Source organism: Canis lupus, chromosome 13 (genome assembly GCF_048164855.1).
Source record: "Canis lupus baileyi chromosome 13, mCanLup2.hap1, whole genome shotgun sequence".
Taxonomy (NCBI): domain Eukaryota; kingdom Metazoa; phylum Chordata; class Mammalia; order Carnivora; family Canidae; genus Canis; species Canis lupus.
In genome coordinates, this window is record NC_132850.1 from 13,741,699 (window position 1) to 13,767,165 (window position 25,467).

The 25,467-nt window shown below is 35.9% G+C and overlaps 1 protein-coding gene across 3 annotated transcripts in view; it reads left to right on the top strand.

Moving 5' to 3' along the window:
- Nucleotides 1-25,467, top strand: part of SPATA6 (spermatogenesis associated 6) — a 145,931-nt gene that overhangs the window by 42,616 nt on the left and 77,848 nt on the right. For all 3 annotated transcript variants that reach the window (XM_072772211.1, XM_072772212.1, XM_072772213.1), the window contains exons 4-6: nt 16,368-16,409; nt 17,431-17,555; nt 25,290-25,370. In XM_072772211.1, coding sequence (XP_072628312.1) covers nt 16,368-16,409; nt 17,431-17,555; nt 25,290-25,370 — 248 coding nt within the window. The remainder of the gene's footprint in view (nt 1-16,367; nt 16,410-17,430; nt 17,556-25,289; nt 25,371-25,467) is intronic.

The window sequence follows — 25,467 nt, forward strand, 5'->3', positions numbered from 1 at the left end:
TCCCTTTCACCTTCTTCTCCCTGTCCCACCCTCTCTGGAGAATAAACTTCCAGTCACCTGCCTGGGTATGGGGAAAGACAGTTTTCTAGCAAAGTAAACTGGGAGAAAGAGCTGGGGTTTTTAACTGCTTCTTAAACTTTCAACTGCTGTGGCTTTTAGCCCCACTGATTCCATTATTTCCAGAGGTACCTGGCCCCACCAATTACTAAATCTGTTAGAAATTCCTGACTATAATATGGGTTGCTTCTAAGCTTTCCTGTCTATTAGCTTAAGATCCTTTCTCCTGTTAACTCAGTTGCCAATTCTGTTCAAATTGTTTCCTCTCAGGTTTTACCTTTGAGTGTGTGTGTGTGTGTGTGTGTGTGTGTGTGTGTTTAATCTTTTTTTTTTTTTTTTTTCCTTGAGGGCTCAGGAGGGAACATAGCTAATGCATATATTTAACCCACTATGTTTAACTCAAGCATTTGTTTATAGCTCATTGAAATATTACAGTGTGAAAACCTGTGTAACCAGAACCTAGTCAAGAAATAGAGCATTGTTAGAACTTCAGAAAGCCTTCCATATACCCCCTTCTAATGCTGGCTTTTTTGCTCAGCATTTTGCTTAAGAAATTTATGTGTGTTATTGTTAGCAAACCATCCATTCATTTTTATTGCTGTATAGTATTTCATTATGTGACTGTACTCCAATTTATATATTCTATTATTTATGGAGATGGATGGACATTTAAGTTACTTCTAGTTTTTGCTATTAGGAATCAATTGCTCTGAACATTACTGATTACGTGATGTGGTGCTCATGCACATGCATTCCTATTATGTATATACATAGAAGTGGAATTGTTAAGTCTCAGGGTCAACATTTCCTGTTGCTCTACCAGAAGATACTCTGCCATTGATAAAGTTGTTCTCCACATCCTTACCGACTCCTGGCATTGCCAGACTTTTTCATTTTAGTCATTATGATGGGTGAATAGTGGTTTTATTTGGCATTTCCCTGAGGACAAATCAGGTAGACCAATTCTTCATATGTTTATCAGTCTTTTTGGATGTCTTTTAATGTGTGTGAAATTATTTTTGCTCACTTCTCTATCAAACTGTTACTTTCTCATTAATTTGTAGGAATTTTCTATATTTTCTAGTTATAAACCCAGTGATATTTGTTGCAGATGTCTTCTCTCACCCTGTGGCTTGCATTTTTTACCTATTAGTGATTTTTGTTCTTTTGATGAACAGTTGTATTTAATATAGTCTAATTTAATAATGTAGTTTGATTAATTAATCTTTTTTATACTTAGTGCTTTTTTTGATCATTTTTAGTATTCTTTCCCTACCCTAAGTTATGAATAGATTCTTCTGTATAATCTAAAATCCTTATTCCTTTACTTGTTACATTTAGGTTTACAATTCACCTGGACTTCATTTTTTTATATGGTATAAAGTAGGAATAAAATTTCATTTATTTATTTGTTTGTTTATTTATTTAATTTTTAAGAAGATTTTATTCATTTATTCATGAGAGACACAGAGAGAGAGAGGCAGAGACATAGGCAGAGGGAGAAGCAGGCTCCATGCAGGGAGCCTGTTGTGGGACTCGATCCTGGGTCTCCAGGATCACACCCCAAGCCGAAGATGGCGCTAAACTGCTGAGCCACCAGGACTGCCCCTCATTTTTATTTTATGTGAATCTGTGTGTGTAATACAATTTGATGAAAAGACTTTTCTTATTCTCATCACTCTAATGTTAGTTTGTCATAAGTTAAGTGCCTACATACATGCGAATTTTTTTCTAGAGCCTCTGGTCTGTTTCATGGGTCTGTCTGTCCGTCCTTGTATAAATACTACACTTTCTTAATCACTGTGGTTTCAGTTTTCATATCTGGTCATTTGAACCCTTCAGGTTTATAATTTTTGAAAATTGTCTTAGCTATACTTTGTATCAAGTATCTAACATGTACTAATTTTAACCCTGTGGACTCATCAGTGATTAGTCACATTTGTATATAATCATTTACCAAGACATAGGGTATTTCTATTGCCCAAAAAGGTTTCCTTGTGCCTCTATCAGTCAGTACCTCAAGATAATCACTATCTGACTTTTATCAATATTGATTATTTTTGTCTATTCTTGACCTCCAAATAAATTAAATCATAGAATATGCATTCCTTTGAGAACACCTGGGTGGCTTGGTGGGTTAAACATCTGCTTTGGCTTGGGTCATGATCCCAGGGTACTGGGGATGGAGCCCTGGATCAGGCTCTCTGCTCAGTGGGGAGTCTGCTTCTCCCTCTTCTGCTCCCTGTACTTGTGTTCTCTCTCTCTCTCTTTCTTTCTCTGTCAAATGAATACATAAAATCTTAAAAAAAAAAAAAAAGTATATGTATTCCTTTGCTTGTGGCTCATGTCCATGAGAATCATCAGTGTTACTGTGTTTCAGTAAACTATTTCTTTTATTGCTCTTTGGTATTCCACTGTATGAATATAATTGATTCATTTTCCTGTTGATGAGCATTGTTTTTAGTCTTGGATTATTATGAATAAAACTACTATGGATATTTTAATAAATATTTTGTTAGTATATACTCAGTTTTCTTGGTATATTCTTATGAGTAGAACTTCTGGGTCATAGAGTAGGTATATGATTAGCTTTAGTTAATAGCACTTTAACAGTTTCCTAAAAATAACTGTAACTATTCCTTGGTGTTTGGGGTACTGGACATTGTATGTGAACAATTATAGAAACAACTGAGACCATGGCATTGTGCTCTTTCTCTCCAGATAGGTTCTGTTTGCTTTTATTTGCCTATTCTAGGCTGCTGGGAGCATGAGCAGTCCTTAATCATATCTGTCTGATGTCACAGAGTAAGGCCTTTAGAAGCCAGGTTATTTCTTTCTTTCTTTCTTTCTTTCTTTCTTTCTTTCTTTTTTTTTTTTTTTTAAAGCCAGGTTATTTCTAGTTCATCTTTATTCCTGGACCTTTCAGGGGCTAAAGTATGGAGAATTTATGAAAATCTCTCCTTGTTGGTAGGCTCTGCAGTCATATTTTGCTTTTAGGTCTATGAGACCATCAAGATCTCAGCTAAATTTATCAATCTTTCATTTGTCTTTTCTGGAATTAGCAGATGCCCTTAGAGAGAAAACAATTCCAATGTCTGGCTCATCCTTCTGGCTTTTTCTTTTTCTCTAGGATTTTGGTCCTGTAATTCTTTAATGCTTTATTTGTTTCTCTGTGCCTTCAAGTAGATTTTTAAAAATAATTTGACCAGATTTTTTTAATCTTCTTAGCAGATGATTGGTCTGCTTTGTATAAGTTGCCATTATCAGAAGCAGAAATCTGTTCCCCATTAATATCATTTCTACTCTCATGCTGTCTCTGTGTACTCTCCAATTCCTTTTTCCTTCCATTATGTCTATTATGAGTATCTATTATTTGGTTGAGATTGCATTGTTAGCTATTACAGCTTTATGTAATCTGTAGTTTCATTTGATATACACATTCCTACTCACACATGTTTAGTTTTATAGATGAACTTAGAAACATGTTTCAAGGTTTAAGATAAATGTCTTTGAATTTTAATTATACTTTGGGAGAATTGGCATTTTTGCTTTATTCATTCTTCCCATTTAGATATGTAATGTTTATTGACTTTTTTTTAAAAGATTTTATTTATTTATTCATGAGAGACACAGAGAGAGAGGCAGAGACATAGGCAGAGGGAAGAAGCAGGCTCCCTGAAGGGAACCTGATGCGAGACTTGATCCCAGGACTCTGGAACCGTGACCTGAGCCGACGGCAGATGCTCAACCACTGAGCCATTTAGGTGTCCCCAGTGTTTATTGACTTATTTGGAGTTTGTATGGGCACACACACACGTGTGTGTTTGTGTGTGCTTGCCATTTAGTTCTTATGTTTATTTCTGTTATATATTCTGTGGCTTTGGAGAATAAAGCTCTTCACCAATTTTCTTTTCTTTTTTTCTTTCCTTTGTGTGTGTGTGTGTGTGTGTGGTTGATATATAGAAAAGTGATCAAAAGATATTTATTTCATTTCCAGTCATTTTGCTGAACTTTCATACTGAGTCTGATGTCTTTTGAGTCTGTTTAAAATATTTATTCATGGGATCCCTGGGTGGCGCAGCGGTTTGGCGCCTGCCTTTGGCCCAGGGCGCGATCCTGGAGACCCAGGATCAAATCCCACGTCGGGCTCCCGGTGCATGGAGCCTGCTTCTCCCTCTGCCTGTGTCTCTGCGCCTCTCTCTCTCTCTCTCTGTGTAACTATCATAAATAAATAAAAATTAAAAAAAAATGTTTAAAAAAAATTTATTCATGATTCATTTAAATATATTTTAAAATATTGTTAATTTGCTTTGTAATCAGAGCACATGGTCTCTAATACTACTGCTTCTTAGAATTTACTGATGTTTTCCCTGGGCATCTAGATAGGGATCAAATAAAAACATGGCATGGCTGCTTAAAAAGGTATGTTCTCTTTGTGTTGGCTACAACATTTGAAACTTTTTTTTTTTTTAAAGATTTTATTTATTTTTTCATGAGAGACACAGAGAGAGAAGCAGAGACATGGCAGAGAGAGAAGCAGGCTCCCTGAGGGGAGCCCGATGTGGGACTTGATCCCAGGACTCCAGGATCACACCCTGAGCCCAAGACAGACACTCAACTGCTGAGCCACCCAGGTGCCCCAACATTTGAAACTTTATCTTATTTTATTTCATTATGCCAGATATCACATCAAGGCTGATATAGAGGAGATTCTTAACAAATGTATATTCCTGGGTCATAGCTACCTACCACTTGCCTTCCTGGCTTTTATTCTAGGTGAGTTTGGTGTTGCTGATTGAGTATCATGACCTTCAGATTGGTGGCAACATAAGTTGATTCTCAGTGCTACCTTTCAGTCTTTACTTGTCTAATTTCTCTTATAGGATATTCGAAGGATATTCATTTCTCCTATCAGATGTCTCTTGTTTAAACCCTAAGCTTCTTCAGATGAACAGATGACTCTACTTCCTACTTTGCCAACCAAAATTGAGGCTATAGTAGTGATCCACCTTCATCTACTGGAATCTTGTCCTAAAAGTCACTTATATTATTACCTCTTTTAATCTAATTTATCCTGGTATTAGAACAGAGTTTCTTTATTCTGCTCAAGATTTTTCTACTTGTCCCCTTCAACTATCTCCTTATGCCATCTCTAATATCTTGGTCATTAGGGGTTTTTTTTTTTTTTTTGAAGGTTTATGTATTTATTAGAGAGTGCACAGACAAGCACATGTGAGCAGATGGGGGATGGGGCAAATGGAGAGGGTGAGAGAAACTCAGGCAGACTCCATGCTGAGTGTAGAACCTGTCTTAGGGCTCAATCTTACAACCCTAAGATCACAGCCTGAGCTGAAACCAAGAGTCAGCGCTTAACTCACTGGGCCACCCAGGTGCCCTTTGGTCATTAGTTTTTTTTATTCCTCCTGTATCTTCAACTTCTTTCTTGTTGTGAACCCTTACCCTGTATAAACATACTATATATTCCAATCTTAGAAATATTCCCTGAATTCATCCTCATCCCCATCTAGCTACTGTCCTATTCTTTATTTTACTCCTCATTCAAAATACAACTTCCTCACCTAAAGGAAAAAAAAGTTGAGTTGTAAATCTCAACTTTCTAGTTCTAGTAGGCTGTTAATGAAAACAGCACAGGCTTTGAAGATAGTTAGACCTGAGCTCAAATCTCAGCTCAGGAACTTAAGATCTTTGGAAACCTTAACCTTTAGGCTCTGTGTCTTATCTGTAAGAGGAACACTGGCTTATTCAGATTGTTTTGAAGATTTGTGAGCTCATTGGAGCTCAGTCCTGGCAAACAAGAATCCTCTAGATGGTAGTAAATAATACTGTTACTGGACTACCCATATCTTTTTTTTAAAAGATGTATTTTCTGGTTTGTAATCATGTTTTTCTAGCAGTTGAAGTTGTAGAATAAATGACCTCAGGAAAATATAATGTTGGTATCTATAGGAAATTAAGACACTGAGCTTATCCTAGGCTTGTTTAATGTATTTGATTTCTAACAAAATTTCATTTTATTTTGTAGAAGGCAGGGCTTTTCTTGGTGGGCAAGTTTTTTTTTTTTCATTTTTTTTTGGTATATATTTTTTATTGGAGTTTAATATGCCGAATATAGCATAACACCCAGTGCCCATCCTGTCATCTACTCCCCTCAGTGCCCATCACCCAGTCACCCCAACCCCCAGCCCACCTCCCTTTCTACTACCCCTTGTTCGTTTCCCAGACTTAGGAGTCTCTCATGTTCTGTCTCCCTTACTGATATTTCCCATTCATTTTCTCTCCCCTTTATTTCCTTTCACTATTTCTTATATTCCCCAAATGAAAGAGACCATATAATGTTTATCCTTCTCTGATTGACTTACTTCACTCAGCATAATACCCTCCAGTTCCATCCACGTTGAAGCAAATGGTGGGTATTTGTCATTTCTAATGGCTGAGTAATATTCCATTGTATACATAGACCACATCTTCTTTATCCATTCGTCTTTCAATGGACACCGAGGCCCCTTTCACAGTTTGGCTATTGGGGACATTGCTGCTATGAACATTGGGGTGCAAGTATTCTGGTGTTTCATTGCATCTGTATCTTTGGGGTAAATCCCCAGCAGTGCAGTTGCTGGGTCATAGGGCAGGTCTATTTTTAATTCTTTAGGAACCTCCACACAGTTTTCCAGAGTAGCTGCACCATTTCACATTCCCACAAACAGTGCAAGAGGGTTCCCTTTTCTCCGCATCCTCTCCAACATTTGTGGTTTCTTACCTTGTTAATTTTCACCATTCTCCCTGGTGTGAGGTGGTATCTCATTGTGGTTTTGATTTGTATTTCTCTGATGGCAAGTGGTGTGGAGCATTTTCTCATGTGCTTGTTGGCCATGTCTATGTTTTCCTCTGTGAGATTTCTCTTCATGTCTTTTGCCCATTTCATGATTGGATTGTTTGTTTCTTTGGTGTTGAGTTTAATAAGTTCTTTATAGATCTTGGATACTAGCCCTTTATCTGATAGGTCATTTGCAAATATCTTCTCCCATTCTGTAGCTTGTCTTTTAGTTTTGTGAACTGTTTCTTTGGCTGTGCAGAAGCTTTTTATCTTGATGAAGTCCCAATAATTCATTTTTGCTTTTGTTTACCTTGCCTTCATAGATGTATCTTGCAAGAAGTTGCTGTGGCCAAGTTTCAAAAGAGTGTTGCCTGTGTTCTCCTCTAGGATTTTGATGGATTCTTGTCTCACATTTAGATCTTTCATCCATTTTGAGTTTATCTTTGTGTCTGGTGTTAGAGAATGGTCTAGTTTCTTCTTCTGCATGTGGCTGTCCAATTTTCCCAGCATCATTTGTTGAAGAGACTGTTCTTTTTCCAGTGGATAGTCTTTCCTGCTTTGTCGAATATTAGTTGGCCATAGAGTTGAGGGCCCATTTCTGGATATTCTGTTCCATTGATCTATATGTCTGTTTTTGTGCCAGTATTGGTGGTCAAGTACTAAATTATTTTAAGTGTAATCAAGTTTCTTAAAAGCTTCACTCTTATTTCAGTACTGTGTTTAGCATTAATCCTTTTCTCTTCTTCCATCTATTGGTAATGGGATGAGAAACAGCCTGGGGTATTCACAGAATGTGATTCAAAAGCTAATAGAAAAGTCTTCTTAAGCAAAAGTTGCTTATCCACTGGTTTATGATAAGAACGGAATTTTTTTTTTTTAGCTTTTTGTTTGCCTGTGCAGACTCTGTCACTATGCGAGAATATAGGGAATTCAGAAATAAATAAAATATAGCCCCTTTTTAGTAAAAGAATCAGACATGTAAGTAAATAATCAGAATCTTTGCATAAGTGTACTGAATTTGAGGAGATCCAAGAACTGTTGTATGAGGAATTCACATGGAAGTTGCTATTGCTCAAAATTATGACAAAGTTCTGTGTTTGAAGGGAATGTAAGCCTATTTCATCCTCAGTGAAAAGTGGGAGGGACTTTGCGGTTTAGAGACTGTAATAAGAAAGAGGATGAACAGTTGATAAAATGAGATGGCATAAGATGTGCCATCTTCTTGGTAAGAATCCTCTTCTAAAAAATAGTGTTTTTTTTCCAGTTTTGTTGGAAAATAATTGGCATATGTCATTGTGTTAGTTTAAGGTATACAGTATGATGGTTTGGCTTACATATATTGTGAAATGATTGCCATGATAGGTTTATTTCTTTAATTTATTTATTTTAGAGAGACAGTGTGTGTGTGTGCACAAGTGCATGGTGGAGAGGGGCAGAGGGAGGTGGGGGAAGAATCTTAAGCAGACATTGTGCTTAGCTCAGAGCCTGATGGTGGGGGAGGGGGCTTTGATCCAACGTCCCTGAGATCACCAACTAAGGGAAACCAAGGGTTGGCTACTTAACCAATTGCGCCACCCAGGTGTCCCTACCATGGTAGGTTTTGTTAGCATCCATCTTTCATATAGATACAATATAAAGAAAAGGACAGAAAATTTCTCTTGTGATGAGAACTCCTAGGATTTATTCTCTCAACAGTATCCTTGCATGTCATACAGCAGTGGTAATAGTAGTCATCATTTGTACATCACATCCCCAGGACTTATCTTATAACTGGAAATTTCTACTTTTTGACCACCTTCCTTCCAATTTCTCTTTCCTCTACCACCTGTTTCTGGTAACCACAGATAAGATCTCTTTTTCTGTGAGTTTGGTGGTGTTTTTTTGTTTTGGTTTTTCTTAATTCCATATATAAGTGAGATTACATAGTATTTATCTTTCTCTGTCTGACTTATTCGACTTGGCATAATGCCTTCAGTCTCTATTCATGTCATTCCAAATGGTAGGATTTCTTCTTTTTTTATGGGTGCACAATGTTTCATTGCATAATTTCTGTAGATTTGATGGAAAAAGCAGAAGCAAAACAGTGTAATGGAAGTTTTCACAGTGATGTTTTTAGAGCACACAACTTTCTTTAATCAAATATACTTTTAAAAAAAACCTTTTTATTAAGAGAAAATTTAGTAAATATACACAATTAGACAAAGGAGAGTAATGAACACCCCTGACCTATCACTCAGTTCAGTAGTAATCAGCTCATGACTAATGTTGTTTTATTTCTATCTCCCCCTTCTTTTAGAATATTTTGAAGTAAGTCATGTTTTTTAGAACATTACTTTTTATTTTATATTATTTTGAAGTAAATCTCAGACATCATCTGCTTTTATCTATAGATACCAATATCTGAAATGTAGGGTTTGGGTAGATAGCCTGTTATTTTTGTTTTTTTTTTATCAAGTTTTGGTATCAAGGTTTTGCTGGGCTTATAAAGCAAATTGAGAAGTGTTCTCTCTTTTATGGTCCTTGAAGGAATATGCATAATTGACACTAATTTCTTCCTTAGAAGTTTGAAAGTGAAGTCACTGGCTTATTATTTTGTTATTGCTGCTGTTGTTGTTAGATTTTAAATAACAGATTGTGTGTGTATCTACACACATGCATATGTGTATACATATACATATATATCTATATATATATGGTTTTTATATATAGAAACCATTTAGTTTTTTCTATGTCTGTATAGTTTTAAGTTTTCTTTTGATGGAATTTTGCTTTTTTTTTTAAGTAAATCAGATTATTTTGAACTAAATGTCAAGATTGGACCAGATATGGATATCTAAAATAAAGGAATATTACATCACACCAAAAAATACCAATTTTTTATTATCATCAAATATCCACTCAGTTCACATTTCCCCAATTATACTATAATTGTTTAATCATTTTTGTTTGAATTATGATTCAGATCAGGTACCTTCAATTTAGTAACATGAATGTATTCTTAATGTCTTGTTAGAATTTTTAAATACCTCTCTCTCTTTTTGTTCCTCATATTAGTAATTTGTGTGTTCTCTCTTTTTTCTTGACCAGTGTTACCATGCATTCCTCAGTTGGTGCATTGAACCTTTTATTATCTTGATGCTTTTCTTTGAAGATTTATTTCTCTTTTATAGTGCAGCCAAGCCAGTAGTTTTTTTAGTTTTCATATGCTACATCTTTGCTTTCTATCTTTATATATCCGTATATTTTACATGTATGTCTTACAAGCAGATTTGAAAAGAGTTTTCTTTCTTTAAAAATTCAATTTGTCTTTTAACTGGTTGATTTAGACTTTTTCTTATAATGTATGTTATAATCATAGAAACTAGAAATGGGTGAGTAGTTATTAGGGGTTAGAGATAGGTTTGGCTAGGGAGGAAGGTGTGGCTACAATCTTGACATAAGACATCATGTGATGCACTCCTTCTGTATCTTGACTGTGGTGGTGAATATACAAACCTGCACGTATGATAGAAGTGTATAAAAAAAAAGAAAATAAATAAATAAAATAAAATAAAATAAAATAAAATAAAAAAAAGAAGTGTATAGAACTAAATATGGACACACACACATACACTCACAGAAATGAGTACAGGTAAAGCTGGAGGAATCTAAATAAAACCAGTAGATTATATCAGTGTCACGGAAGTTGTGATATATTTTACTATAGGAAGTCCCCTCTTATCTGGGGTATTGTTTCCGTGGTTTCAGTTACCTACAGTCTAGTAGCAGATGATCCTTCTTCTGCCTAACACTATCATTCACTTCACTTCAGTAGTAGCCTAACAGTTGTTCATCTCATTTCATTTTATCGTCTCACACCATTTCACACCATCTCAAGAAGAGGGATGAATACAGTACAATAAGGTATTTTGAGAGAGGGAGAAAGGCCACATTCATATAACTTTACGTATATTGTTATAGTTTTTCTATTTTATTATTAATCTTTTTCTATACCTAATTTATAAATTAAACTTTATCATAGGTATATAGGTATAGGAAAAAACATAGTAAATACAGGGATCAGTGGTATCCATGATTAAGGTACCTACTGGGTCTTGGAACATGTCCCTTATGGCTAAGGGGGGACTATGGCATGTTTTTGCATTGGGAGAAGATGGGTAAAAAATATATGCAATCTCCCCGTCTTGCTTCTTCCTGCATGTGAATCCTCATCTCAAAAAGTCTAAGTAAAAAAATGTATTTACTGATACAATAGGTTTAAATTTACCATCCCACTATTTACTTTTTATTTGTTCTGATTGTTGAATATTAGTGTTCTTTTTTCTTCTATTTTTTGCTCTTTCATTTCTACTCCTTAATTAACCTGGAGGTGCATGTTCTTTGCCATTTTGGTTTTTTTAGTGGTTACCAGAGTCATGACAGAAGGCAGGCTTCACTTACCGAACTCTAATAGATGTATTTTTATTTTTACCTTTTTTAGGACGTGGAGAAGCTTACAAATACTTGACTTCATTTATATCCCTTCCATATTTTATGTGTTTTTTTTTTTTTGTCCTGTGTTTTAAGTTAGTATGCTGTTAAACTACACAGAATTTTACTGTTCTTCTATCAGCATCATCGTTTCACTTTACAACCATATTTTACCTTTTTGGTTGTTCTTTATTTCCTTTCATTTTTGAGCTTCTTTCTCAGTTTATTGCTTTTTTCTGAAGAAATTTCTCTCACAGTTCCTTTCTCAGTGGTCTTTTGGCGATAAATTATCTTGATTTTTTATTTATTTGAAAATGTCCTTATTTTGTCTTAATTTTTGAAGGATATTTTTTTGCTGAACTTGGGGTTATTGCTTTCTATATCCTATTGGGATTATGCTATCCTTTTGTCTTCTTATTTCCTCACTTTCTGTTGAGAAATCCTCTGTCAATTTCATTCTTTTATTTCATTAAAGGTAGTCTATCATTTTCCACTGGCTTCTTTTAACATCTTCTCTTACGCTTTTTTTCCCTGTAGATTTACTTGGATGTGCCCAACTCTGTATATATGTATGTGTGTGTATATTTTAAAATATATTCTGCTTGATGTTTGTATCTTGATCATCTTCTTCAAAAAAATTCTCAGGCATTAATCTTTTAAATAATTGCTTTTGTCCTTTTCTGTTCTTTCCTTTTGCAAATCCAATTACACATTGTTAGTGCACCTTTTCCTGTATCATTTTTTTTCCTCTTTTTTATGTTCTCTATCCTTTTGGCTTTCTGTGCTTTTCTCAAAATGTTTACTTTTGTCTTCTAATTCCATAGATCTCTCCAGAGTCATTTATAATCTGCTGATAAATCTACCTGTTATGGGTTTTTTTTGTTTTTTTTTTTTTGTTTTTTAATTTTTATTTATTTATGATAGTCACAGAGAGAGAGAGAGAGAGGCAGAGACACAGGCAGAGGGAGAAGCAGGCTCCATGCACCGGGAGCCTGATGTGGGATTCGATCCTGGGTCTCCAGGATCACGCCCTGGGCCAAAGGCAGGCGCCAAACCGCTGCGCCACCCAGGGATCCTGGTTTTTTTGTTGTTGTTGCTATTTTACTTTTCAGTTAAAAATTTTCCCTTTGGTTCTTTATAATAGTTTCTCGTTCTAACATTCTCAACTTTGCATTTTATTTTGTTGAACCTGTTAGGCATATTTTAAGTCCCAGTCTGATAACTAAGTTTTCTGGATCTCCTGTTTCCCTGTTTTTATTGTCTTATTTTTCTTATTTTTTATCTCAGTTTTCATTTTTCATGTGTACTTGGTCAATTTTCATTGATTGTCAAACTTTCAATGTAAAACTTTTTTAAATAATTTGAAAACTCAGATGATGATATTTTCTTTTAGAAAAAGTTTGTGATTGTTTTAGCAGATTTCTAGGGGGTACCAGCAATTCAGGATCACCTTAATTCAGACAGTATTTGGGATGATTCAAATTTAGCCCTTAGTTCCTAGTTGGCTGTTTTAGTTCATTTGGGTTGCTATAACAAAATACCATAGACTAAGTGGCTTACAAACTATAAAAGTTTATTTCTTACAGTTCTGGAGGCTGAGAAGTCTCAGATCATGGTGAGCAGATTTAGTGTTTTGGTGAGGGTTCCCTTTCTGTTCAGATAGTCATCTCTGTCAATGTCCTCTTATGACAGGAGCAAGGAAGCTCTCCGGAGTCTCTTTTATAATGGTACTAATCTCATTCTGAGGGGTTTGCCCTACTTCCCTCCCAAAGGCCCCAACTCCAAATATCACATTGGGAGTTAGGATTTCAACATATGAATTTTGGAAGGAATTCAAACATTCATTATATAGTATTGGCTATCCATTTTTACTTTACTCTTTTATAGTTTATCTTTTCAAGATCCAGTCTTATAGCCTAGCCAGTTTATCAGGCCATTGTCTCTTAACCAGCAGACGTCCCCTCCTCTCTCTCTCCAAGGCCATGATACTCCAATTTTTGGTCCTTTATTTCATGAATTTATCAAAAGCTCTGTTCAGCTTCTTAGTCCCTAGGCTACCTCTTTCAAGACTGTCAGATTCCAAAAAGAAAAGCAGCCTCAAATGCCAGGCTTTTTCTCTGTGTTTCCTTCTCATACTGAGTTTCAGACTTATAATTTTTTTTACTTCTTTGTTATGTCTCTCCTGCTTTCATTGTTTACCTTTTCAAGTTGATTTTTGCAGAGCGGTTGTTTTCAAACACCTAATCTCTCAGATTACTTTGCTGTGTTCTATTTAGGGCCTTTGTACATCCCATTCCTCCTGCTTGAAAAAAAAAACTCTACTGCCCCAGCTATAGATCAGATCCTAAAGAGCTCTTCCTTAGGCTTCTCTAACTCCCTGCCTAGATTAGGTCTTGTTAATATAGTTTTTTATAGCACTAGCTGCTGTGCCTTCATTGCACCTGTAGTTTGTAGTTATAACTTATTTGTGTGTTTATTTCCTGTGATGTCTATATTCTCAATGGAGTGTAAAGTTCTTGAGGAAAAGGGCTATAGCATTTTTTTTCTTATTATAAATTATAATCTATAGGAAATACTAAATATTTCTTCATATATTAGACATACAGATATTGGTTTAAGTGATTGTGCCTTTTTCATGAGTCCTAGAAGGGGAAACAAGATGCATTTCATCTTTTATTCTTATTTTTGTAAGTGTATTATAAAATATTTCAAACATATTAAAAGTATAGGAGTTTTATGATATCCCAGCTGTCCTCACAGCTCCGCTTAAGAAATAAGACATAATTTATATTTATAAAGATATACAGAGAGCCCAGAAATAGACTCTCATAAAAATAATCAACTGACTTCGACAAAGGAGCAAGGCAATACAGTGGAACAAAGTTAGAGTTTTTTCAAAAAATGGTGCCAGAAAATTTAGACATCCAAATGTGGAAAAAAAAAAATGAATCTAGATACAGACCATACACCCTTCAAAAAATTAACTCAAAATGGATCATAGGCATAACTGTGCCATAACTTTTATTTCCAAACCATAAAACTGGAAATAAAATAAGAAGAAACATAGATGACCCTGAGTACAATGATACCTTTTTATTTTTATGTATATTTTTAAGATTTTATTTATTTACTCAGAATAGAGAGAGAGAGAGAGAGAGACAGAGAGGCAGAGACACAGGCAGAGGGAGAAGCAGGCTCCATGCAGGGAGCCTGACCTGGGACTCGATCCCAATCCTGGGTCTCCAGGATCATGCACCGGGCCAAAGGCGATGCTAAACCGCTGAGCCACCCAGGCTGCCCAATGATACCTTTTTAGATGCGACAGCAAAGACATCATCCATGAAAGAAATAAATGCTAAACTGAACTTCATTTAAATTAAAATTTTCTACTCTGTGAAAGACAGTATCAAGAGAATTAGAAGATAAACCACATATTGGGAGAAAATATCTAGAAAATATTGATAAAGGATATTTATCCAAAATATACAAAGTACTTTTAAATTCAATAATAAAATAACAAACAACATTATTTTTAAAATGGGCCAAAGAGGGCAGCCCCGATGGCTCAGTGGTTTGGCGCCACCTTCAGCCCAGGGTATGATCCTGGAGACCCAGGATCCAGTCCCACATCAGGCTCCCTGCATGGAGCCTGCTTCTCCCTCTGCCTGTGTCTCTGCCTCTCTCTCTCTCTCTCTCTCTGTGTCTGTCATGAATAAATAAATAAAATCTTTAAAAAAAATAAAAATAAAATAAAATGGGCCAAAGACCTTAACAGATATTCATCAAAAGAACTTATAAAGATGGCAAAAAGCATATGAAAAGATTCTCCACACAGTATGTCTTTGGGGAAATTCAAGTTAAAACAAGATGCCACCACACTCCTAGAAGGGCCAAAATCCAAAACACTGACAGCTGCAAATGTTGGTGAGGATATTGAGCAACAAGAGCTCTTCTTATATATTGCTAATGGGAATGCATAATGGAACAGCAATTTAGAAGACAGTCTGGCAGTTTATTACAAAACTAAACATATTCTTAACATATAATCCAGCAATTACCCTTCTTGATATTTACCCAAAGAAGTGGAAAGCTTATGTTCACATAAAAACCTGCACAGGGTTGTTTATAGCAGCTTTATAACTACCAAAACTTGGAAGCAACCAATATGCCTATAGTAGGTGAATGGATAAATAAAGTGAATGAATCCAGACAGTGAATAGTATTCAGCAGTTACAAGAAATGAGCTATCAGGCCATGAACAACCCGAAGGACACTTAAATGCATGTTACAAAGTGAAAGAAGCCAATGTGAAAAACCTGAATAGTGTATGATTCTAATATGACATTCTGGAAAATGCAAAGCTATGGAGACAGTAAAAAGATCAGTGGTTGCTTATGGAAGCAAATTGAAGTGGAGGAGAGAGATGAATAGGAAGAGCATAGAGGAAAATCAGGGAAGTGAAAACACTATGAATGATACTATGGTGATGGAATATGTCATTATACATTTATTTGTCCATATCCACAGAGCATACATCACCAAAAGTGAACCCCAAGGTAAACTAGGGATGTCGGTTGATTAGGATGTGACTATGGGGGTTCATCCTTGGTTAAAAAAAAAAACTGCCATTCTTGTGATTGCTGTTGATAGTGGGGAGGCTATGCATGTGTGGGGATAAGGATATATGGGAAATCTTTGTATTTTCTTATCAATTTTGTTATTAAACCTAAAACTTCTCTAAAATGATAAAGTTTTTAAAAAACAAAAACAAACTCCAGAGAGATTGAAGGTACAATCTCTGCTATTGATTAATAATGCCCTAAGAGACACAGCAACCAAAAAGTATATACAGTATATTAAGATACAAACATATATGTGAATGGCAAAAAAAAAAATGTATATGTAGTTTAACCCAGCAATTACTTTGACTTTTAGATACTTTTATGATGAAGTAACTAATTTTTATTATCAATTTGCTTAAGGAAATTTTTCTTTAAACTTTCAGATGATACAGCATTGTTTGAGTTGATTCAACTAGTTCCACCAGGTACTGTATTATAGCTTGATAAAGTAATTGATGTGCAAACCCATTTCAAAGAATGCTTTTAAAAAATACATATTTTCCCCTTCCCAAATTAAGAGCAATGTTGAGTTTCTAGTATTGGTCCACTATGTGTAAGACGTCAATAGATGAAAATAATAAATACATAAAGATGGACATAAATAGTATTTGAACATTTGTGTTAAAATAGAATAAATAGGAATGGAAAGTAGAAAATTACCTGCTATCCTCCTTACATATTTTGTGACATTCATAAAAGTTGACTCTGTGATTTTTCTCAAACTATATTTTTTTATGGATAAAGTAATTGTCTTTGTTTTTGTGTGTTGACTATTACTGGGAATGGGGGAGTGGAATAAAACCTTACCCGTTTAGTAAACATTACAAATCTTTGGGGCAGGGAAAGTTAAAATTAAAATATGGAGGATAGCTTGATTTTTTGTTGTTTATCTCTGCAATTATAGGAGAAATCTATCTTAATCAATTATTTGATGGAGATAGAATGGAGAGCTGTATGTTGCTGAAAATTAATAACCTAAAAGATTTTGAATATTACATATATACCTAATTTGAGTAACCACAAAATCTAGAAAATGTCTACATTTTTACCAACCTGTAACCTAATGTCTTATAATGGTGATTAGAAAATAATGGAAGATAGAAAAAATTTATGGAGATGATAATTACATTTTAGGTTTGTAAATGTCATGCCAACTTAATGTTTTAAGGACTTTTTTCATGATTATGCATAGGTACTCACACAATTTACATAAATATTTCCCTTCTCTAAAAGAGGGAGAATAAGTAATATGTACTACATTTCTGAATAAGGAATCCATTTAACATAACTTTCTTTTAATTTTCCTTTCTTAGAAAAAAAAATAAACATGACCCTGAAGCAGAAATTTCAGTAAGGCATCAGGCACTATAAATATTGTACTTGATGATTTTGTTTCTAAATAGAATATTTTGTTATAATTTGAATCATAGGATATCTTTCTTGTAGTGGGTGAAACACTGTCTACATATGATGAAAATACACGAGATTTCATGTTCCCGGGTCCAAACCAAATTTCTGGACACCATGATTCAAACCGCCAGGTTACCATGAGGAGGATTTCTGGCCTTCGAGTAAGTGTTTACTATTTTCTGAATCAATTTGTGTTGTGGGATCATTGTCAAAAACCACCACATAGTCTTTAATATGAAATGTGAAGAACTAATTCAAAGTTTAACATGGTTCAAAATGTAATTCGTTTTATGAAATTATGGTGTGACTTTAAGCATACCAAAATTTGAATGAAATCCATGCATCTTTCATCCAGAATTAGCAAACGTTAATTTGCTTTATATCCTTCAGGTTTTTCTCCTCTCCTTCTGCTTCCTGCCTCCTTTCCTGCCTTTCCTCTTTTCTTTATTTTCTCTCAAAAGAATGACCAATTAACATTTGAAACAGTGCTCTCTGTCTCATTAGCATATAGGGAAATCCAAAATTATTATTATTATTATTATTTTTAAAGATTTATTTATTTATTTATTCAGAGAGAGCAAAAGAGAGGCAGAGACACAGGCAGAGGGAGAAGCAGGCTCCATGCAGGGAGCCCGACGTGGGACTTGATCCCGGGTCTCCAGGATCACACCCCCGGCTGCAGGCAGCGCTAAACTGCTGCGCCACCGGGGCTTGCCCGGGAAATCCAAAATTAAAACAACCTTATGATTTCATTTTTATAGCCATACGATTGGTAAAATTTAATAAAATCTGACCATATGAGAAATGTGAAAAATGGAAGCTCTTACATGCTGCCGTACTATGTAAAATCGTGGAGATATATTCTCTCTGGTATACTAAGAGTCTTCCTAGGGATGTTCACTGATAGCATTGTTCATAATAGTAAAAAAACAAAATAATTTAAATGTTCATTAGTAGGAGTTTGGATAGATTCATTGTTGTATGTTCATGTCAGAGAAATACGTTCATTTACCTAAAAATGAATGCTACATTGTGAAAGCCAACTCTTCCATCCTTTCCCCCACTCCCTTCAACTTTTGATGGGTGATTTAAAAATGTACTTAACCCTGAAAATGTCTTCCACTTAGAGAAAGTGGAGAAGACCCTGCCATTTCAAAGGCGAAAAAAAGCAAAAGAAGTCTAGGTTGAAATAATTTGGACATTTTTTTTTAAGACTTTTATAAAATGTTAAAGTAGTCTGAGTAAGGAAAGTGGGGTGATATATGAGCCAATATGATAAATTAAATACTTTTCCCTATAGGTCTAGGTTTATGATATTCTGTATTCTGGGAAATAGTGACTTCAGCTTGCTCGAAGTGTAAAAGTTAACTAACTAGCAAATCTATGAAAATATACTCCCTTTGGGATATTATCAGTGTCCATTAGCCATCTTCTATATTATAAAAACCTTCAGAGTGTTTCCGCAAATACATGGAAGCCTGCAATGAAGAAAACTGATTTTAAAATTATGGTGTTTTGAAAGTAATTTAAAATGCTATATTATACCAAATTGGCAGTAAAAACATAAAAGTATGGATATGAACCATTAATATAGGGATCTTCTTCATTTACTTTGGATTAGTTTTTCATACGTTCAGATGTTGGATTACTAAGGCAAAAATACTTCTGGTAATGGTGATATGAAGAGGTTGGCAATTCCTCCCTCCATACAAAACAAGTACAAAACTGGACAAAATCATCACAAGTTTCAGGACACTAGAAACTGCCTGACAGTTAAGACAGATTAAGCTTCGGGTATTATAAGGAAGTGTTGAATTACTATACTGTATACCTGAAATTAGTATAACACAATATGTTAACTAGCTGGAATTTAAAAAAAAAAAGTGTTTATGCTTACATAGTGGCTAAAACTTTGGATAAAAATGGTGGCAGTAGGTCACCTTGTAGTCTGGGACAACTTCCCTACCCTTCAAGGCCAGTGAGAATTGTAGCTGCACCAGTCCTGGGGCTGGACAGAAAAATCAGAAGCTCTGCTACCAGAGGGGTCAGAATCAATTTTGGAGAGTAGGACTGAAATACTATGATTTAAAGAAAGAAGTATATATTTGGTCTTTATCCTTGTTCTGGCACAGAGCTCCCAAAATCCTTGGAATTTTCTACGTGATGGGGAGCAATAAATCCATCTCTTGTTATGTTAATGAAGTGACTTTTTGAAACCCCCACTACATAACCTAAGGATGAGGACTGGTTGCCAGAGGGAACAACTCTGTGATTAGATGGTTGGAACTTTCAGTCCCTGGACATCTGGGGAGGATAGGGGAAGTCTGGAGATTGCTTTAAAATATCAACGGCCAGTGATTTAATCAGTTGTGCCTATGTAATTAAACCTCCATTAAAACCCAAAGGGCCTGTATTTAGAGGCCCTTAGGTTGGTGGACTCTTGGGGGCAGCTCCTGGGAGAGTGATGTCCCTGGGGATGGCATTGCTCTATGTCTCTTCCCACATACTCTGCTCCGTGAATCTCTTCCTCTGGATGTTCATCTGTATCCTTTATCATATTCTTTTATAATAAATCAGTAAACAGTCAACTATTTTCCTGAGTTCTGTGAGCCTAATTGAACCAGGGGAGGAGATCATAGGGACCTCCAAATTATACCTGATTGGTCAGAAACACAGATGACAACCCAGACTTGTGATTGCATCTGAAGAGGGCTGGGCACAGTCTTGTGGGACTGATCTTTAGCAGCTGTGGGATCTGATGCTATTACTAGGTAGATAGTGTCAGAACTGAGTTAAATATCACGAGAATTGCTTTGGTTGGTTTGGAAAACCCACACACTGGAATTGGTGTCAGAATCATAAGGACAGGTATTATTAGGTCTTCACCAACTAAATGTGATGGATTCAGATGTAAGTGGATAAAGAAACCCCACAGCTTTTTTAGGCCGATGGCAGTTCCAATTAGAGTGAGCAGCCCATTTGCCAAAAAGTTCACTTAAGTAAGGGAGCAATAAAAGGGCAGAGATGAGCTCTCTACCCATTCCTGGCTGACTCTGAAACAGTGCCGAGCAACAAGATACTGTGAAAGCCCAGCAAAAAGTGAAACTCCATGGAAACTGCGGACCAGACTGTATCTTTGAATATATTTTCCAAGCCATATACAGGTAATCAACAGAGTGGAACCCTTATAGTTTAACTGGATGACCACAAAGCTATATATACACAGGTGAGAGCCCTAGAAAGAATGGAAGAATCAAAAGACATGGTACCTCTATAAACTGAACAGCAAAACAGCAGATATAAATCCAATCATATCAATTGTTGTATTTAAATGTGAGTGGAAAAAACACTCCCATTAGTAGTTTGTTGTTCTGGCAGATGACAATGCACCTTTCCTCAATTCTTGTAACATCTGGCCGAGTCTTGGGCTGTTCTTCTGAACCCATTGCTTTGGCAAAAATTCAGTCACACCTGGCACTCTCATAGGCTACCTGACTAAACTTGAACAAAGCACTATAATATGAAGATCTCACAGGGCTACTGGGTGGATTAATGAAGCCTTGTAGATGGTTATAGCAGTACCTGGCAGAGAGAACACTCAGTAAATGTGCATTATATGCTGATGGCTGGGGAGATCATGACAGTGCTGATGATAATATCCCCTTTAGACTATGAACTCTATAGAAACAATATGTGGCTTTCTCATCTTTGAATTTAACTCTTAGCACAGTACTTTGCATGGAGTAGGTACTTAAATGCCACTTGATGGAATTAAATGAACAAACTACATCTTCTAGACTTCATAGAGGAACTGACATTTGAGATGGAGTGATGATTAATTTTACGTGTCAACTTGGTTAGGTTATGGTGCCTAGTTGTTTGGTCAAACGCTAGTCTAGATGTTACTGCGATAGTATTTTGTAGATGTAATTAATATTTATAAACAGTTCAGTTGAAGTATAGGAGATTACCATTGACAAAGTAGGTTGAACTCATCCAATTAGTTGAAGGCCTGTAGAGTAAAAATTGAGGTTTCCTGAACAATAAGGAATTCTGCTTCAAAACTGTAATGTAGAAATACTGCCTCATTTTTCAGCCTGCTATCATGCTTACAAATTTCACACTCCAGACTGCAATGCCAACTTCTGTCTACATTGCCAGCCTGTGGATTGCCCTATGGATTTTGGACTTGCCACTCTAACAATTGCATGAACCAAATCCTTAAAATAAATCTTGCGCTCTTGTGTGCGTGCTCTCTCTCTCTCTTTCCATATATATATATATATATATTTCAATAAATAAATAAATAAATAAATAAATAAATAAATAAATATATTTATCCTACTAGTTCTTTTCCCTGGAGAATCTCAACTGATACTTATTTGGTTTTGAAAGCTCAGTGAAAATAATGGCTAAAACATTGAGTATTTACAATGTGACCAGCAACATATGGGGGAGGGTAAAGTGATGAGTTGCAATTCAGGCTGTGAATTATAAAATACGTCCACAAATGGGGGAGGGTAAAGTGATGAGTTGCAATTCAGGCTGTGAATTATAAAATACGTCCACAAATGGCTTGATACTTCTCTCTTCCAAAGGCAGAGCTGATTCTCCACACTATACTTAGCAACTCAGATAAAATCTGGTGAAGTGACAGTATTAGACTTTGGAGTCATTAAATGTATTGTGGCTTCCTCCTTGCTTTCACTCTTGTATCAGTCACTTTAGGCTAAGCCAACTGCCATGCATGAAGACACTTAATAAGCACCTCTATAGTGAGGGCAAAAGCTGGAAAGGTTTTGCTAGAATGTTTGTGAAAGCTTGGAAGGTCTTGAAGAAACTGTCAGATGTGTATTTGCAGGAAAATAAGGTGAATGTTATTGGAAATTAGGGATGAAAGGATTCCTTGTTCAGTAATAACAGGAGGTTTGGCCATATAGTCACCTGCAGTAATGTGGGATGTAGAGAAATATCCAATGAAATGGATTGTATGTTTGAGACTTTCCAATAGAAAGTTAGAGGGTCTGCTTGGTTTTCTCTTGCTGCTTTAGAGCAAAATATGAGGGGAGAGAGGAGCAAAAGGAAAGGCTGTTTAGCAAAAAGGAGTTGGAACTTATGGTTTCCGAAGATTCCCAGCCTTTCCCAATGGCAAATAAAACTACAATTAAGGAATGACTTCTGAGCAAAAATCATTCCAGGCACTTTTGGAAAATTGTGTTCTGATGGTAAAACCAAGGGTAGTTAACTATAAAATCCTTCATTAAAATCTCAGAAAGATCTAAGACATTGCCTCAGAAAATAAACATTGGTTTTTCAAAGATCCTTCAGGGGAGTCTCAGCAGAAACTGTGTGTGGAAAAGGCTGCAGCTTGTGTCTAATGGAATGAACTTCAGTAAGATTCACATGAGAACCAGTATGTTTTTTAAGAGCATTGCATTGGTGGAAATACCACCAGCTTGGTCTCAAATGCAGAGAGACCTCACAAAATGAAAAGGCCTTTGGACCCCCAAAATTCTGGTGTCAGGACTCACACTCAGAACACTGTGCAGCTCTAAACACGGCCTGCCTCTCCTTGGAAAGGAATGATAATTCAAAGGTTGGAAGCAAGAGCCCAGAGGATAGTTATTTCTTGATTAAACTTCTAATCAAGGAACTTCTAATATTTTCCTGGACAGTTTTAGAATTTCTATAGGCCAGTGATTCCCTTTTGACTTAATTCCTCCCCACCCCCCCCTTTTTTTTTAAGATTTTATTTATTTATTCATGAGAGACACAGAGAGGCAGAGACACAGGCAGAGGGAGAAGCAGGTTCCATGCAGGGAACCCAACGTCCCGAGTCTGCAGGATCACGCCTTGGGCCAAAGGTGGGGCCAAGCTGCTGAGCCCCCCGGGCTGCCCATTTCCTCCCTTTTTGAACAAGAATATCTAGAGTGCTTATGCTGTGCCTACTACATGTGTGTACTTTGGGAATGTATGGGACAGATAACTTGTCTCTTTGATTCATAAGTCTTCTAACTGTGAGAAACTGTATTCTAGGAACTATCCTTAAAGAACCACATCTGGTTGGCTCAGTGGTTGAGCATCTGCCTTCGGCTCGGGGCGTGGTCCTGGGTCCTGGGATTGAGTCCCACATCAGGCTTTCCACAGGGAGCCTGCTTCTCTCTCTGCCTATGACTCTGCCTCTCCCTGTATCTCTCATGAATAAACACATAAATCTTAAAAAAAAAAAATAAAGAACCACATCTGAGAAGGCTGAATAAGGATTTGACTTAGATGCCAACATCTTGGATTTCAAGCTGAAGTTGGAAAAGGATGAGACTTTTCTTTCTTTGTTTTTTGTTTGGGTTTGTTTTTGTTTTCATTTTTGTTTTGTAGGGTATGAGTTTAGTTTACACATGAAAGGAGTGTAAGTTAACTTGTGGTCAGAGGGTGGACTGTGGTGGTTTTAAGATATGTCCACAAAATTTTTGATATTTCTCAGCTGAAAAGGAAGTCTTAACTCCTTTCTCGTTGAGTGTGGGCTGTACTTCAGGACTCTAACTAAATAGTATGTGATAGGTGTGACAGTGCTAGGCTTAGGAGACTAGGTTATAAAAACGGTTGTGGCTTCCCCCTTGCTTTGTTTTGGGAGAACTAGCTGCCATGGCATGAGGACACTCAAGCAGTCTTATGGAGAGATTTATAGCATGAGGAGCTGAGTCTTTTTGATAAAAGCCAGGCAAGAACTGAGACCTCCAGCTGACATTTATGTGAATGAGCCTTCTGAGGAAGTAGATCCTCCAACCCCAGGCAAACTGCAGATGACAGCAGCCCAAATGGCAATCTCATGAGAGATTTCAAGCCAGAACCATCCAGTTCAGCCTCTGCCAGATTCCTGACCCATAGAAACTATGTGAGATAGGTGTTTACTCTTGTTTTAAACTGCTAAGTAATCTGTTGTGAAGCAATAGATAACAAACAAGTAGGCATAGTGGGCATCATTAATAAAAGTTATGTTTGCATAAAAATAATCATTTAGTTAGTTCTTAGGCAACTCATATTTACCTTTCCTGTAATGTAATGTGTGAAACTCTAATGGTCAAAGGCTGGGTTTGTAAAGACAAGCATCTCCTACTATATTCAAATGAAGTCTCACTGGACATACACAGTATCTTTTAATGCTTCATTGAATGTACAGTTTGTGTGCTTCCAAATATTTTGGCAGGTACTTCATGACTGTTCCTTTGAATTTTACCATTTGTCTCCACTTACTTCAAAACAGTATTCAAGCTGATGTTTGAAATGTTGCAAGAAATAGAAGCCAGGTTCATTCATAAATCTGAGTGTAACCTATATGTTACAGGAAAAAATGTTGGAGGAATTGGTAGAGACTTTCCTCTCTTCTGTTTTCAAGGACTGCATACCTAGAAGTTAAAATTTTATAATTTTATACAGCTCAGTGGAAGAGTCCTTTCTAAATATAAAATTACCCCCCGCCCCATTGTCACTGGACTTAGGAATGAGGAGACTATCCAAAGTATTTCTTGATTATGTAGTTAAGTATGTCTTAATAAGAGCTCAAATCCATTAAGTGCTTTTATATATTTATCGCCTTAATTTTATATCATAGTTTAAAAATCTTAGAATAATTTGACAGGGAAATACTTGAAAATTAAAAAATATATTAATTTTTACATAAAGGTAATCACTTATAAGCGTATCATCAGCAATGAAACTGCTTCTTGCTAACATTTATTAGCATCACTGTGTTGTCTTATCTTTAATAAGAAAGTCATACTAACAAATGAAGCAGCTATATCTTGACAAATATTTGTTACTTCAGGTCATAGTTTTATCAACAGTAATTATATTTTTTTAAAAATCAAAATGTCTAATAATACCCTTTTTCCCCTCAGGGAATTGCTCCAAAGCTGGAATTTTCTACAACCTCAGTGATTACTGAATGTCTGATAAGTTCAAGGAAGTGCCGCACTCAGGTTGAAATCATTTATTTAAAGTTTTTAATAGTTTACCTTATTTGTTCATACTTATGGGCATTGGGCAAGAATTATTCTTTTATTTTGGCTGCAACTC